At 43.1% G+C, this 17407-nt stretch overlaps 1 protein-coding gene across 1 annotated transcript in view; it reads left to right on the top strand.

Moving 5' to 3' along the window:
- ft (cadherin-related tumor suppressor fat) overlaps positions 1-17407 on the top strand; it is a 656626-nt gene that overhangs the window by 463990 nt on the left and 175229 nt on the right. Inside the window, exon 5 of the mRNA XM_071589250.1 lies at positions 14436-14637. Coding sequence (XP_071445351.1) covers positions 14436-14637 — 202 coding nt within the window. The remainder of the gene's footprint in view (positions 1-14435; positions 14638-17407) is intronic.

The following is a 17407-nucleotide window of genomic DNA, read 5'->3' as shown; positions in this document are numbered from 1 at the left end:
CATAATGAAACTTTGTCAACTATCTTTTGATATCTTAATGCAAGTATATTAAAATATTCGTGAATCCTGCTTGTAAATCCTTGGGTATGTGATCACCCTGAGGCTGCAACCCTCAGGCAAGTAAATTCCCAATAAATCAGTAACGCCAAATATCTGAAAGGTGCGAGGTAATTTGGGCCCAGAGACCCAGTTAAGTTGGAAAGAAGTTGCTAGAAATGAGTCGGCACTAAAGGGAATGCTAGTGACAAAAAGTATGGAATAGAAATGGGCTAGGAAGAGAGAATGCAGGAAGCTTGTTTCATTCCAATTCCCGATGCAGCCGATCTCCGTAGCTCTCTTGGTGGATTCGACTCTTACCATTCGCTGACTCTCTCGGCCTCACTCTCTTCCTGCTTGTCTCTGTCTTTCTCTCTCCACCTTCTGCCCTCGCTGCTCTGCGGTTTAGCGCACAATGGGAGTCAACCTATCGGATATGCATGCTTCCCGCCCCTTAGGATTGCGTCGACGGTGAACTAAAGGGTGAGCCCGAAGATCAAGAGTTAGAGGAAAGAGAGGGCTGGCGGAGTAAGCTGAAGGTAATGAAAGAATTGAATGTGGAGTTAGGGGTTTTGGAGGAGAAGAAGGAAGCGCACAGGAAGAGATGCCGAGATAAGAGGGAAGGGAGAAGTCTTACGGAGAGTAAGGGTTGATAGTATTACTTAGCGCCGTGTCAACAGCTGGAGCCATTAACGCCCATCGTTGAGTAGGTGAAGAGCGAGAAAAATTAAGAATGGAGGGAGAGGGTCACTCGGTGTTAAAATCAGCCTACCTCTGCCAAACAGAAGAGCGATTATTAATGGCCCTTTCGGTGGGACGACATTACAAATCGTTCTCCCATGAGCGTACTATGCACTTAATGTGTCGCCCCTGCAGCGCTCAGGGAGGGGACTTCTCGAGATTGAAATCCATTTCCGGGGATATTCTAGACAAGGACTGATGGACGGCGGTAAAACCCTCGTGTTCGATGAAAAGGGCGCTGCCATGCTCGAAAATATCCCACATGACTCATAATTGTCTGTTACGAGGAAGAATATAAAAATGAAACGTCCTCAAATTAACTAGGGTTAATCTTTGCTTCCTGCCGCAACTGCTCGGTGCCTTGTGGATATAGGCTAGGGTTTAATGTATAATGCCTCAAATCGACCATAGGTCTCTTCTGTGGACCAGGTTTGAAAGACACCACTCTATCAAGGCTCGGATGCTCTACCTAAGGCTTGTGGAACATTCCTCATAGAAATCGGCCAACATAATCGACGGCCGTTGAAGTCTCTGCAAGGAAGACGAAGGGATAAAACAAATATGCCTGGTGACTTTTCTCTCAGTGCGCTCTCATACATGCGCAAAAATGATGAAGTGCAAAGTGAGTGAGGGTAGTGGGGTAATGGTGGCGTTTGTTTTGCGTGGGAGATGAGAAGCAGCGTGGAGGATTGGGAGAGGGATGGGGGTAGAGAGACAGGGAGGGAAGCCGCTCTTTCTGTACGCTGGTTGTGAGGAATGCGACGTTGAAGCCGCGAAAGGAAGAGAGAGGGAGTGGGAGGGAATGGGAGAGGGGAAGAGGTCTGTGGAGGGATAGAGGAGGAGGAGTGGAGTATGGCATCCACCTCTCCGCGCGGCGGCGTTCCATCCACCCCCGCAGTCTTGTGCGTCGTACTTTCTTTCACCTTTTCATCTCCCCCTTGACTATTTTCCCTCCCTTCCTGCTCGAACCCCTGCCCTTCCTCAAGCATTATCGTCTTAGGGGTGCCTTTGCCATCCCGGGTGGGAAGGGGGGAGAGTAGCGAGTGAATATTGAGAACGGCCGAGCGGCTCCGAGCAGGAAGACTCGCAGGAGGGAGCGTGGGGAGAGGTAAAGGGTGCAGGGGGGGGCTGCAGTTGCGAGTGGACTCACTCTCCTCGTCCTCTCACTCCTCCCGCTTTCCCTCTCGCCGTGTCCGCTGGCACCCCGGACCTCCATTGCCTTGCATGCCGTTTCTATCGCGAGACCACGGATACTCACGCATCGAATGCTTCGTAAAAGAAACCTTAGTGGTAGACCCCAATTTACCAACACTTAACTGTAATCCTTAGTGCCTCCTTAAGGAAAGTCTTACACCTGTAAACACCTTTATGATGCTTTGTAGAAATAGATTTTTGTGAATTTACTTTTCGGGTCTGTGGGAGCAATGAATTCACGGGCAAAAATTGTGTTACAATTAGTCCATGAAGTTATGTCATCCTGTCTGATTTTGTTGAAATATGGTGTTTTCACACTTGAAGAAATTTAGTGTGAAGTGAGGTGTCATTAAACCAACAATGTTGACTGATGAAAATTGATAAATTGTAATTCCTATCATGTAAGTGGCAAGCATAATTGATGTGGAGCGACGCTAATTGACACCCTATTTTCTCTGGCGTGGATTCTGTGGAAACAATATAGTATGGTGATCCAGATCAGTTCCCGGTTCAATACCCTCCTTCCACCTCCTTGGTCTCGTGCAGTTTTTGATTTCTCATTGCACAAGACTTCGAGAACATATGCCATTTATATTTAGCCCACTTGCGCTGCAATAGGACCTTGAATGAATATTTCTTTCGACAAGAGATATTAACTACGAAAAGTACATCGGAGATCAGGCAAAACACAGCCATGGTCAAAGGTGAAAGACTTTAATCTGGGACGCCGCGCGCCATTTACATGCTTCCTCAGAGTCAAAAAGGAATGTTTCCTTAACTCGGATAAATGTTAGTTGATTGGCCATATTTTAGTTTCATAAATATGAAACACTGAAGGGCGCTTTTCCAGATTCTAGTAACGTCGAAGTCCATTCAAGTAACATGCTTCCTCTTCTCATACCGGTGAGGCAATTTACACATTTTATTCATTCTGAAATCCAATTTTTTATGCCATTAGTTTGTGTTTTCTCTACCGAGTTTAGGTAAATATAAATTTATGAGTAAAATCTAAAACATGAACGGAGATAACCCTAACCAGTTAGGGTTAATTCCTCCTAGATCAACATTCACGGACAACTGCTAATTTAAATTGACGTATATTTTCCTATAGACTGTTATGGCCCTGGGAGTCAATAACATGAAAGTGTTCTGTAATATATTGTCAAATGAGCCGACTTTGTTTACCGTTTGGCGTTACATAACGGGTGTTTATTTGTCAGGACGGAAGAAGATAAAAGTGAAAACCCGATTGATGGTATTTATGTGAAAATTAATTTGCCAGCGGTAAAAAAATACCTTAACTTTTAGTATGGGCATATTTTATAATTAATGATTACAGAGGATTTTTAAAAAGATAAATGCTAGTAAAAATGAAAAAGTCGTTTGAATATTTCATGGCAATTTTATTCCATTGTGTTAATAATCAACCTATAGTTATCGAGGAAAAGTGTAGGCAGTATTTTTTAGGCATTATTTTTAATCCAGCTTACATTAAAGGAATGTATAACATCATCATCTACTTTCAAAGTCTAGTTGACTAATGACCTTCATAGCCATTGTGTCCTGTGTACAGGAAACTCTAATCTTCCATATCCTTGCGGCCTGATTCCCTAGATCACGCGGGTGAATCAGCCGTGCAAAGCCAGGCACTGGTGTTTTCGCGTCGTCGATATTCGCGGCAGGAAGGCGTCACATGAAAATTTTCCTCCCGTATGGGGGCAGCTTTGAATGGGGGGCGGCGGAAGATGCGTCAGTGTTGTGGGGGAGGGCGGTGGAACCTTTTCGCTTGCAAGCCAAATGATGCCGCTCCTCTTCCAAAGCGGACCAAAGAGTCGAACTCTCTCGTGTGCATTCAATTAGCAAGCGCCGCTTCGCTCTGTGGCGGACGGGAAGAAAAGAGCATTGTGGGACAGAAAGGGAAAGGGCGGGTAGAGTGAGGGCAGCGCTTTTGTAACGCAACTCGCGTGTACGTAGGACGGGCGACCCGAGAGGGATGGGGGCGCATAGGGGGGAGAGGGAGCGAGGAAGAGAGGGAGACTGACTTCTCCGTCCCTGAGGACACCGCAAGAGAAATGATTAACGCCGACAGAGTGACTCGGGCTCTCTCTCTCACTCCTGCCCACTACCTCCGAGGAATGCATACCATTTCACTTTTCTCTTCCACCCTTTCCCCATCCTTCCGATACCCCCACCTCCTTCCCCCTCAACGTACAGACATCCCCACGCCCATCTCTCTACCATCTCCCCGCCCCTTCTCCATCTTTCTCCCTTAGAGTGCGTATCTGTGTACGCGAGTGTGACATGTAGTGAGCCGCGTCTCGACTGCCTCCGCCATTCTTCCAGCATCTCTATTCCTCTTCTGCCGTTCTCTCTCTCTCTCCGTACTCATTTCATGCAGTCTTCTCCCAACACTCGCTCTTATTTCCTCTGTGAACATGGAGATGGAAGTAATCGAAGCGAGTCAGCTCTTACCGAAAATTGTAGATTTGGCGAGGATTCTCAAAACTGTTTCTAGCAAAAAAACGTATGTTGTTTATATCTATATGGTATGTCATATAATTTGTATTTTGTGTATTTATTCGTGATGATGCTTTTCATCGTTATTTTCTGATGAAAGGAAAGACAGTCTACCATTTCTAGGGCGCTTTAGATACTAGGTAACCCTATACCTCATATTTTGTTGTTTGAACGATTGATGTTTATATTTAAATATTATTAAGTTCAAAAATTTTGAACCGAATAGTTTTCGCACTCTTTTCAGTGTTCTATAATACTATTTGCGCGTTGAAATCCGCTAGAGTGCTAATTTGTATTGACGTTTAAGTTGACCCCTAACAAAGTTGATTTATGTTCCTCTTTTCTTGGTGCGTATGACAAACGAGTTCAACTTTGAGAGAAAACTTCAATAAGATTACTCTGATACACAAATTTTCCCCAGCGGAAAATTTTTCTACCTGATTAGACAAAAATTTATAAGAGTTTAGTGATAAAATTGTATGGGAGCTTGCTATTCATTGCTACGAAGTACACACCTGCGGTTTTTATAGCTAGCAATTAATCAAGCATCGGTGTGATGCATTGTCCATTATTTGAATAACTTTTATAAATAAATTGAAGAATTATTGAGAGACGACATTTCCCAGCTATAATGCATCGCTCAGGAAGATCAGTATCCTAGTATGCAAAATATTTCAGGTTTTGTGAAAATCGAAACAGCATTAAATTCACGCATAAGTGAAAAATACGTCGCATATCGCCATCAGCACATCTGGACTTCCATTTTCCTCGAAAATTAATCACCATAAACGTATGACTGTGATGACGGGATGAACGCTGTTTAGCGATGCATCAGCGATTATAAATGGGGTGGGTTGATCTTAGGGGCGTGGATGAAGAATAAGTCAAGTGAATGACGCTGAATAGTGAGCCTACGCAGGGGATCGAATTCGGTTCGGTTAGACGCAAATGAGGGCAACGCTCCAACCACCCCGCCACCGTTAGAAGGGAAGATGAAGAGGAGGAGGGAGAGCGAAGGGAGGTGGAATAGGAACGGTGGTGGGGCGGCTGGGAGGGGAGGGAAACGTCGTGGGAGGAGATTGAGGATTCTTTCCTTCAGCTTCAAGGGTCGAGGCGCGGAGTGAGAAAGAGGCAAGGATGAAAGGCACGGGCGGGAGGGGAAGGCAGGGTCTAAGGAGAGGGAGATGGGGAGGAGTAAGAAGATATACTTGGGAGTGATAGTTATTCCGGCAGGAGAAATTTCCATATATACATTGTATACAGCCATACCTTCAATTTACATACGTACATCTTTCAGAACAGGAGAAGGGTTTTTGATCGTCGCCCACCGTCCCAAAACATGCCACCGCCGCCACGCTTTTTCCTCCAGCCGACAGAAGGGATCTCGCCTCACCTCCTCCGTGGCGTCCTCCTACTCGTTTTCTCCGCTCTCTCAGATTTCGTGAGGGGTTGATCGCAATCGTCAATGCTTGAAGGCACGAACGAGCCAATGTATAATAAATGGGAGTGCGTTTTGACCCGGCCTCCGCTCACACGGACCGGCCAGAATTTTTCGAATTCCCCCAAAACTTGCCGGACGCTACCTCAGCAGTTCCTTATAGAAGGGAATGTGTATTTAAGCTTTCCTCCGATTTATTATGAAAGGAACTACTATTTTTTTCGGGCATTTTAATTTCCACGGTTTTTTTCCACCCCTCCGTGTGGACTTGCTTCCCCTCTCTGTCCACTTACTAACTCTTAATTCTATTGCTCGCCTTCGTAGCAGCTCTTATCTCGTACGTAAACAATTATGTTAACCTTAGATACTCAAGTTTATGTGGTATGAGTAAACATTATTTCTATAACTTGAGTTATTAACTCTTGAATCAGTAAATGATATTAGGTAACAATTATTTGTTTTCTTCCTCTCCTGTTGTGGAATCACCCCCTGCTATACACCTAGTGGCGTATTGCTGGTTAGTATATCAATAAATACGGAAAATATTTGCATTAATGTCTCAAGTGATGATGAAATAACTCTTTTAAATAGCGCCAACCATAAAGTGGGATGATTGCCATGTACTGCCGTTAGCGGCAATAGGAATTGAAAATTGCACAACCTACACAAAAAGCGAGTCATTTTAGCGCTTTCAGTAAGTTACCCTTTTGTAGTGAAAGTATTTCATTGTCTACATTTTATTATTCCATCTATGCTTCATCTGTACATTAAATATGCTGCTTGAAAGTCTGTGATCCTTTCCTCTTTCGTGTCTTTATCTGATCGCGTTTTAATTCAATATTTGGATGCCTATTCAAATTGTTCTCTACGTAATACAATCGTAATTTAATCCCGAGTTTTTAGTTATTACCATATCCGTTTTCCCATTCTCTGCTAAGTATGTTTTTTATTCCTTCCATTATGTTATTCACGTTATTTATGACGATGTTTGAGAGCCAGATGTAACCGGATGGTATCAATTTCACCCAAATTAAGCCATTTAACCATCCCTCAACCTTTCTTCCATCGTCTCTATCTCCCACTAACAGTCTCTTGGAACCCTTTTATATCGACGGCTCCATCTGTACTTTTACCGCACATGTTGAGGATTATGGAGAAAGGATCTCTTAAGGTGCATATGCCCAGCAGAAACTCCCCTCACTGTGAAATTTGAAGCATTAACAATTATGGCTTTCTAAGAATGTTACAAATATAGAAAAAGCTTCACTTCCCGTAGTTTGGAGTGTATACCAGTAAAAGATCTTTCAAATGCATCGAAATAATTTTTTCATAGTCTCGAGGATATATCCGAAAGAGTAATCAATCAAGGAGGCAAAAGAATATGAATGAAACGTTTTCAAACGCGAATCTCGTCTAATTTTAAATCATTGAATGTTTCGATCCACCATATTTTCTTTTACGTCAGTCAATAGCTTGGCCACCGCACAGTGATCTTCAGTTCATTCGCCTTTGTATACCGGTCCACTCATGGCGCCTTGATTCGATTTATGGCTGGGGGGGGGGTAAGTAAAGAAAGCTAAAAATACCCTGAACCTTCAACATTTGGTTCAATCAAATAGCATTGAAAGAGATTTATGAGGTAGCATTATTCCATGTTTAAATCGTTTGGTGCATCGGTTTCAGTCGAAAACTGGTTGGTACTTGCGGAGGGCAGTCTCCATCGGGGTCAATGGAATCCGAACGTCCCTCACGATCGAAAGGGAGAATGCCTGAAATTTAAATGAGGCAAAGACGCGTGAGTTTATGCCCTCCGCTCAAAGACACAAGTCGGATTTCCTGGCGTGAAACTGTCACGATAGAGAAATGAGATAGAAGTTGGTAATTTTGGTTATTATTCATCCGTCATTTCAAAATCCACCTCATGGTTTGAATAAATTCAACGTCTAATGACGTTCAAATGGTAGAATTAGAAACGGTGGGAAGTTTTTAGTCCACATTGGAACTTTTTCAAGTTTCTCTGCTTTTTATTCTGCCGTGAAATAGATAGGGAAACCTTTTTGTATGCCAAAATGAGATGTAGGACTGGAATTAACCTGCATGGGAACCAGTTAAACTTATTGAAATGCCCTGTTTCTGTTCAGTGGTAGAGGACCTGTACTTTAACCCTTGTGCTGGGATTACCGACTCGCTTATGCGGAAATCGGCCTACATGTACAAGTATGTATAATGCTGTAGTTACCTCAAGAAAATGCTTGGTCTGAAATATAAAGATACCATCAAGGGCATTCCAGTGGACGGTTTAGTTATTTTCTTTAAGATAAATCGCCCATCTTATACCTTTGATTACATAAGACTGCTTTCTAAATTATTCTAAATGCCGTGGGAAGGAATTTTATAATATTTCTTTCCGGGTTAATAGTTATTTTTATTCTTTCAATTATGAATTAGCTCCATAAGCCATTCAATTGTCTGCTTCTGCTATTTTTTTATCTTCACAAAGTTAAAGCTAATTTCCCTTCCACAATTCATTCATTTCCTCACTTTGTCTCACACACTTTGTCTCCTATTATTTCACTCTTACTGTTGGTATCAGATGAGATGGCGATTATTCATAACTTTTGCTCCCTTGATATTGGTATTTATGTGACCAAGTTAAATAATTGGTGAAATTTTAAATGTTAATCCAGGGAAAAAGTTCGAAATCCTTCCTTTCCTGAAGTAAGACGAGGCGTGCACCCTGGAGCGACTTGTATCGTAGTGTAGCTTGATCGGTTACCTTGGTGTTCTCGGGAATCAAGGTATTGGGTAGGATAGGAGAAAATGTAACGGTGACACGACGGCCTTATGAATAAAAAAATCATTTTAGAATGTAATTATCGTAAGGAAGCGTAATTTTATGACGCGTTGTCGAATGCTTCGATCGTAAATTGTGCACAGAAAAAAAATCAAATTCTTTCAAATCACGTATTTCACTTTCAGTGGAATGATATTATTTCCGTTTGCAGGATTTATGTCGTATATCGTGTGGTCCAGACACATCTCTCCTACATTTCCTTGCCCTTACCTCCTGGCAGTCGAATATATATTTCGTTGTGATGAATTTGTTTGACGCCTAATTATGCCCAAATCCCCTTGAATGAGGTCTCAGATTAGCCACAATGTTTGGATACCGATGCAGTTGATACATTTCTGAGTTCATAATTACAAAAACTCTTTTGCTTGTTTTATTAGTCCTATTCAAAACCATGCAGTGCCAATTGATCCATCCTCTGACGTCCTTTGTAAAGCTGTTTCCAGAGTTAGGTTGGGTGCCAAGTCGTACGATCTCCAAGGACTTACTTCTAACCTATGCGATTTAGTCGTGTGCCTCCTCACGATGAGACTGTCCACAGAGTAACAAGCGTAGTAATTTGTTTTCTCAAACCACAATACCCATCGAGGAAAATAATTCCGTTCCCCTTCCCGTCGATATGCTCATCTCCCCCTGACCGTAAACCTTAATTGTAAAATCGTTCAGAAAGAAGTTAATGGCTAATTATATTTGCGGAAAAGATGGACGGTGCCCAAGAATTCCGAGGACCAATCATCCAACCGGTGCGAAAAGTGCTCTGTGTTCCCTCGTGTTCGCAGAGAGTGGATTCCTCCGTGTGGGATGCCTTTTTCGACATTGCCATCGAGGGAAAATGAAGCGAAAGGTTTTAGATGAAAAAAAGTTTTAAGAAATGTGGTTACAATAAGAGAGTCACAAGGGTCGGTCCCATGAAACTGGGTCCATTTCGTTTAAGGTAGGGGGGGGGGCTATGGCGAGGACCGATAGGTAGGAGGAGGAGGAGGGTGGACTTTGAGACTACTCTCGGCGAGAGACAGGGAGGATAAAAAAGAATATAAATGGAAAAAAGCACGCAGTGGGCTGGAGAGTGTCGGAAGCGGGGCGGGGAAGGGTTGCACGGGCGGGAGTGGGAGACTATGTCTGATGAATAATTGGTCTTCTTCCAGGTGACCAGTGGCGGTGACCGCTACGCCCGGGTTCCTTTTTCTTTTGTTTCTTTTTAATGCCCTAGGAATCCTTACGGTCCTCCTTGCTACGCGACACAATCGCTAATGATCCACAGGAAGGTGTCCGCAAAGACTAACGGCTCTCCTTAAGAGATCTTCCTCTCTTCGATTCCCCAGCCTTCTCCCCAGTCTTCCTATCATCTCCCTTCCCCCCCATTCATTTATTCCTTTTTTATTTTAAATCCTCCCACTCCTCATCCCTCCCCTCGCTCTCTCTTCCTCGCATACATTTATCGTCACGGTGTAAGCTTCTCCTATTCGGGACTCCTTGTTTATTTTTCGTTTTGAATCCCCGGAATAATCCCAGCCCTCCTTTCTCCTCTTTCGAACGCCCTCTCGCCTTATTTTTTACCGCCCCCCCATTCCCATCCTTCCCCTTTCTGCTCACATCTCTTCCCCGGCACACTGCTTCCCGCTTTGTACGGAATCACTTCTTACCTTTTGTTGTTAGCTTCTTCTAATCGAACGGGCAAGGTTTTTTTTTGCTTTGTTTCCGTTTTACTTCGTTTATTTATTATTTTTTTCTGAGCTCACGGTGCCCGGTGACGTCCTCCATTCTTCCCTCCGCCTAACCCTCCCCACTTTCCTCTGCCCTTTTGTTTCTGATCGGATCAGGGCAGGCGTGGGCTGGAGGCATTTCGGCTACAAGCCTCTAGAGACGGGTCGATTTTGTTTGGGTGATGAAGTATGGACGAAAAAAAAAATGTTGAATCTTATTAAACGACTGGCTTAATTGAGCTCGGGTGTACGAATTTATGTACGCATGCGCACATGAATTTTCCTGTGCTACGAATTTTGATCGTGGTGCTGGAGGGATTTATTTCATTAATGCATTCGAAAATGTCATTGCTTCTAAGTTTGGAGGAGACCGAATACTTGTTTTCCATATAATTAAGCTTAATTATGACTATTTAATATGCATGGCAGTAAAAATATTATCGTCGGAAAATGTGGTAATTCGATTTCACCATGTGGGACGATAGTGAATTGTGGATCCGTTTTCGTATTAATGATGTGGCCGGTAGTATAAAAGGAATTTGGAATCGTGTGTTATTTACAGTTGTGCGAGATGAAATTCGAATGATCATCCGGAAACAATTGCTCTTTTCTCATATTTTTCCGTCGAAATGTTGTCTCGAATTGCCTAATTGGTGAAGCAAGTTTAAATGTAATCCATATAGTATGTGAATAATGAATAATCAATCGATAATGAAAGAGAAAGAATCACCAGGAAAGCATTCATAATTAGGCCCGCAAATTGTGCACAATACGAGGGCGGGATCAGAATGAGCGGGCGAAAAGGCTGGATCAGATTAGAGAAGTCAAAGGTTTGAAAGGGAGATTAGGGGAAGCCTGAGAGAGGTGGGTATTATGGGAGTGGTTCTCTCATTCCTCAGTCTTTATCCCTCTAGCCTCCTGAACCCCTCACCCTCTTTCGGAATTAAGGGAGACGAAGGTATTCATTAGATTTTGTTCCTGAACAATCCCAATCCGTTTAGCGCCATCTATGAAAGAGTGAGTCTTTTTTTTACTATCACATTACCTTCCTAGAAGGTGTGACATTAATCAACCTCAATACGTGACAATCTGCATCACGTTTCATCTCTTCATTGGCTCAATTGTAGTATGATGCTCTAATTTCTTCTTTAAATGTTCTGCATTCGACGGTACACTTGCATTCGTGCTTAAATCCACCACACCACTTGGATGTGCATGTATGTATATATACGAGATATTCGTGTGTGTATATATATATATGTGTATATATATGTGTGTGTATATATATATATATATATATATATATATATACACACATATACACACACACAGATATATATATATATATATATATATATATATATATATATATATATATATTTGTGTGTATAATATGTTTGTGTGGATATGTTTATTAGATAATATATAAATATATTTTATATACATATATCTAGCCCCGCTCTTTCGGATAGGATTTTCTATTACAAGCTGGTAGATTGGCCCGGGTTCAGATCCCGGCGGTGTTGAATATTTTTCAGAAGTATCTCGATCCCTACTTGAGGTGCTTTGTGGAGGGCACTTTGACTGAGTACGCCGTCCGTCGGATGGGACGTAAAGCTGCGGACCCCTTGGGGTCTTTCGTAAAGAGTAGGCTAATGCCGACGCCGGGTTTCTCTCCACCCTTCATCCTTTCCTGTCCATCCCCTATGGCGCAAATGACCTCAGCTGTCGGTCGCCTCTCCTAAAAACTACTACTACCTAAATACTACTACCATTAATCCCAAGATAGCAAAAAAATGTGAAGTCGAAAGGATCCTGGAATTATTTGGTCCGAGGCCTCAACATTGTACGTAAATACGGGGAAATTTGACATTCCATGCTGCGCATTACATATGTGCCAAGCACTGTTGGCCAGTAAATGGGATGTATCATTGCTTGAATAAAATATTTAATATTTTATCCAGTTCCGCTTTGACTAGATGATGAGTGAGATAGACTGTAAAATAACGTTTAGAATTTGTTATTGCCTATCCCAATGTTTCATTTTACATTTGTTTTCAATTGAATGGAACACAACCAGTACCATGGAAACATTTGCTTTTTGTTGACGTTGTTGCAGTTTAAAATTCCATTAGAGATACCTACCCTCTGTTTCGATCTGAATTGGTGATGATTAGGATTTATCGTGAGGGAAGATCTCCACATATGAAAGGCTTAAAAACAAACCCCTTTACTGACTACGGCTTTTGCTTGGGATAGATATCAATCGTAATTGATAAGGTTATTCATGGGTATTATTTCGCCCTAAGAGTTTCGACATACGCTATTGTGTTTGGTACCCACCAGGAGTGCTTGGATTACCAAAGATGAAGACACATAATTTTCGAACACTGGACTGCGGATAACTATTAGCCCCCCCCCGTTTTCGTAAAACGCACGGAAAGGACTCAAAAGTAAACGAGAGCCACTGTTGCCACATATCTCCGATCTTAAGTTCTCTCTCTCCGCTATCTCCCATTCTCTCAGCTTTCACCTCCATCCCCTCCCTCCCGACCTGTCCGCACCCCCCCCCTCGCAATTAGGCCCTTTATTAAATTATGTGTCCGGTGTGAATGGCTGAGGTGTTTGCGTGAAAGGAGGTAGAAGGGCGGGCGAATATCCGTGCGTTGTTCCTCCACTTTACCCCCTCTCGACCCTACCTGCCTTCTTCTGAGGGAAGGTGAGCTCCCCTTATATACCCTCCCCCTTCACCTTGGCGCGCACCCCTTATGTCCCCGCCCCCTCATTCCACCTGTCCACCCTTCCCTCTGTCCTTCTCGCCCCAATCCGGCGGCTGCCGGTAAACAAGTGTCCCATTACTTCCTCCCTTGCTTTGACCCCCCCCCTTTCCCCCTCGCCCCATCAGTGGCCTCCTCCTCAACGGCGATTTAGAAACTCGGAAAAAATAGCGGTGTGCGTGCGCTCTCTTGGGAGGTGCGTGAACCCGAAGGGCGGGGTATGAGGAAAGGAAGGATGACCAAGAAATCGCATGGGAAAGAATGGATGCGGATAATTTTTCTTTACGCAAAATGTTGACACGATGCTGGAGTGTTTTTGGCTTTTGTTTCGCTGACCTCGCTGCGGAAATATGTTTCATTTGCTGATAAGGAACGGCATTATTAAAACAAAAAGGCTGACTGATAACTCAACGTTCGTAAATTACATGGGAGTATCTCTTCACCTGTTTCTTAAGTTTTGAAGTTAACACCAAACAATCAATTCAAAGCTCCTTCAGGTTTGGATTATATACTTCCTTATGGGTGTGGCAAAAATGTAATGCCACGAACAAGTGGAATTTTGATATTCTATGACTGGTGCGGAGGCTATTCCTGCCACTCGCCCTTGTGCTGGCATGTAGGGTACCATGTAGATGTAGAAGAAGCTCATGTTTAATGAAGCTCATGAAGGAGTTTAATGTTATTTTAGCCATATTGATTATATGAAGAACAAAAATTATGGTTAAGGAAACGTGAGGAAAGACCATTTTTGGTTTGAGCTTTATTTTTTTATGTTGCTGGAAAGTATTGCTATTGACCGTCTAATTTCACCAAATCAATGCCTGCCGTTTTATCTCGTGAGAGCTATACTTATCCAATGATTTATTTTTGTTTTAAAAATAAATCGAGGCACGATAACTTCTACAACTTTTGGTATAATTTTATTTATTAATTCCCTATAGTTAAAAAAATAAATCCCCTAGCCCTGTTCTAACACGCTTTTTAAAATAACATCAACGCATATTCTGATGTGCTACTGAATATTTCAGATTTCCCTTGGTTGAGGTAGGCCAAACGATCTATAATAAGAAGTTAATCGGTCAAAGAACAAATATCATAGACTATCTTATTTTTTTGGACGTGAAAGAAGTTGAAATTAAAGGGACTGATCATTAAATTATTTTTCTCCTTGTTTCCAGGTTCAACACTACATCTTTGTGGTCCAGGCTCAAGATATGGGTCGCCCCAGCCTCTCCTCCACTCTGACTGTTTACTTCAACGTGGTCGACTTGAATGACAACGCTCCACTATTCGATCCCATGTCATACAGCAATGAAGTCTTTGAAAACGTCACAATGGGGACCAGTGTGGTTACCGTCAGCGCCACCGACCTCGACTCCGGTAAGTTCTAATCAGTTAGATAAAGAGCGTTTGAGTGTACCACCAACACAAGTAATTGCGGATCTGTGGTGAAAGGAAAAACATCCGATGGTCCTTTTGATTTACCGGAGTGAATTGAGTTCAAGGATCTTTTTTTATGTCGTCATCAAATTTTAAATGTGCTTCTAAAGACGGGCACGCATTATCTGTAAAACATCTGGTCAGAAATTGATGAAACGACCCAAAAGATGTCTCTTTGTCTTGAACTAAATATTCTGCTCTGGTTGTGTCAGTTTTACAATTCCGTGCTACTCGCATTTTAAGAAGGTTAGATTTTTATTTATATTGTTCAGGTAAAGTGGAATTCCTCTACGGATGTTACGCAGTTTTCTGTGGATGTCGCAGTGAATATGCATTCTCATTCGCTTTACTGCGGAATGAAATTATTTCACGTAATAAGATGAATTATTTAGAGCGAACATTCGCAGTGAAGGCGAATAAGATCGTTGAAAAGTATTTTTTTTAATATTGCTTCATGGCCACATCAATGACAGATCGGGTCTCATTGGTGCATATGTACTAGTTTTGGGTCGATCAAGTCCTAATACTCCCTGTATTAAGTGAAATTATTAGTAACCGCCTAGTTTCCAATTGTAGTTTTCAGCCCATTGTCCCGAGGGATATTGTATTCTTACCCTGTTTCCCGCTCGATGACGTTTAGACGAAAATTCATCGTAAGAGAGATAATGAACAACTATTTTCCTTCAAGGAAATTACCCACTTTTATCTCGATTCATTAAGTGTTAACAGGTTTCGAGCTACTGTTCATTCGCAATTAAGTCAAAATTACCGATGAAGCGCGAGCAATAAAAGCATCATCTTGGATGGAGTCGAGGTGGATAGGACTCGGAGAGGAATAGTGAGAGGGAGGGAAAAGGGTAGGAGGAGAGTTAAATGAGAGGTACGGATTGGGATTGAAGGGCAGAAGGAATGGGAGGAGAGAGAGAGGAAAAGAGAGGGAGGGGGAAGAAGACGAAGGGAAGGAGCAACAGGAGAGAAGAAGAGTGCAGAAGAGACAGAAAGGGAATGTAGCGAGACAGTGATGGATCATGCCCTCCGAAAAGACTGCTTGCTTCTCAATCTCAGCAGGTCCCACTTACTTTCGGATGTCCCTCCCTCTATCCCATTCCCTACCTCCCATCCGGTGCTCCTCCCATCTCTCGACTCCCTCCCAGGGATCTTTTTACTTTTCAACCCACCCCCTCCCATATCCCTAGGACTCTTCTGCTCTCTCGCCCCTCCCTGCTCCCCTTCTCCCTCGCTCACGATCTCACCCACCGCTCCAAATCTCTTCGGCCCGGCGTCTTCCACCAGGGTGAGCGGTCGCCTTTCCCCGAGCCGAGTTTTTCGTCTCTGCTCAGCCCCGTCCTTTACCCCCCCCCCCGCATGCCGAGTGCATACATCTTGCCTTGAAAGTAGGAGGAGGATTTAACTGGAGGTGGGCGTCAGGATGCAAAACTGCTACGCCCTCTTCTGCCTTCACGCTCTTGCAACGGGTGCAAGAGAAAGAAATATTAACGCGTCGGGACTCATAAAATAAATGCTGCCCCTCCCCGCATACGTTCGATGGCGGTAGGCAGCTTGCGATTCATTTTTCGTAGACTTGGTGAGAATTTATGCTCAATTTTGACTAATTTCACTTCCCCTTACGACAAAACATGTCTCGTGTTTGCTTTGACCGTATGATGAATTTGATTTTGACTGATTTTATTGATTTATTGAATGTTATTTTTTGGACGGAAATATCAATGGGATTCTTTTACACGAAATGAAAACAAGTTTATTTTGAACTGGAATTTTAATTTACATGGTCGGTCTCTTCTTCTGATTATTTGTTTTTTTTATGTTCTCAAATAATTTTATCCTCAATACTCAGGCGTATATAGTCTAGTTACTCTAGTTATTCATCAATTTTTTAAAGTTTTAGTATGATGGAATCGCTGGATGAATATATCGATGCGTGGTAAAATACCTAACTGCCTTCCTTTCGGAGAAACTCCCTTTGATTGAGACCATCGCTCTCGAGTAACAATTTTTTGTCGGAAGCATCAGTCGCCATTTAAAGGAGGCATTCACCATAGGCGGAGATATGGTGGGAGCATATCAGAGGAAGTAGAAGGAATGGGAGACAGAATCGAGTTAACCTTTGCGTAGAGGGTAGAGAGAGAGATAAGAGAGTTAAGGGGGCTTGGTGGGTTTTCTTTTTTCAACAGGGTGATGGTTTGGCTAGGGTGTCGGGGGGAAGGGGGCAAGGGAGAGGGGGCGCCTGGAAGGAGGGTTTGTTCCAGGGGTCGACTGGGATGAAGGTCTGGTTCTGGCCATTGACGTATTCTCAGATGGACCCAGCAGATTACGCGAGAGGTATATAAAGGGGATGGTTTTTACGGGCCGAAGTGGAAGGAGTTCGGGTGGCATTGGTGTGGGAATGAGGAGGGAAGAATTGGATGACCGGGATATATAGATAGATGGCTGACTTGAAATTCATGAGATAATTTTTTTTTAAATAAAAGGAATGAAGGGTGCACGGTCGGTGGCGGCCCGTTCCGACCTGGCAGATCGATTGTGTGAGTGGTTATGCCGGAGGTAGGAGGGAATGAAGTGAGGAGAGGGGCAACCGAGCGAGTGGGGGACGGGGGTAAAAACGGAGATGGAGACAATTGCGATTGGGACAAGTAGGTGGATGGGAAGGATTTTGTCCGATCACGTGTTCGTCTGGAAGGTTGGCTGGTTG

This window comes from Hetaerina americana, unplaced genomic scaffold (assembly GCF_022747635.1).
Source record: "Hetaerina americana unplaced genomic scaffold, ioHetAmer1.1.p SCAF_35, whole genome shotgun sequence".
Classification (NCBI taxonomy): domain Eukaryota; kingdom Metazoa; phylum Arthropoda; class Insecta; order Odonata; family Calopterygidae; genus Hetaerina; species Hetaerina americana.
This window is presented reverse-complemented; position numbering and strand designations above follow the sequence as displayed.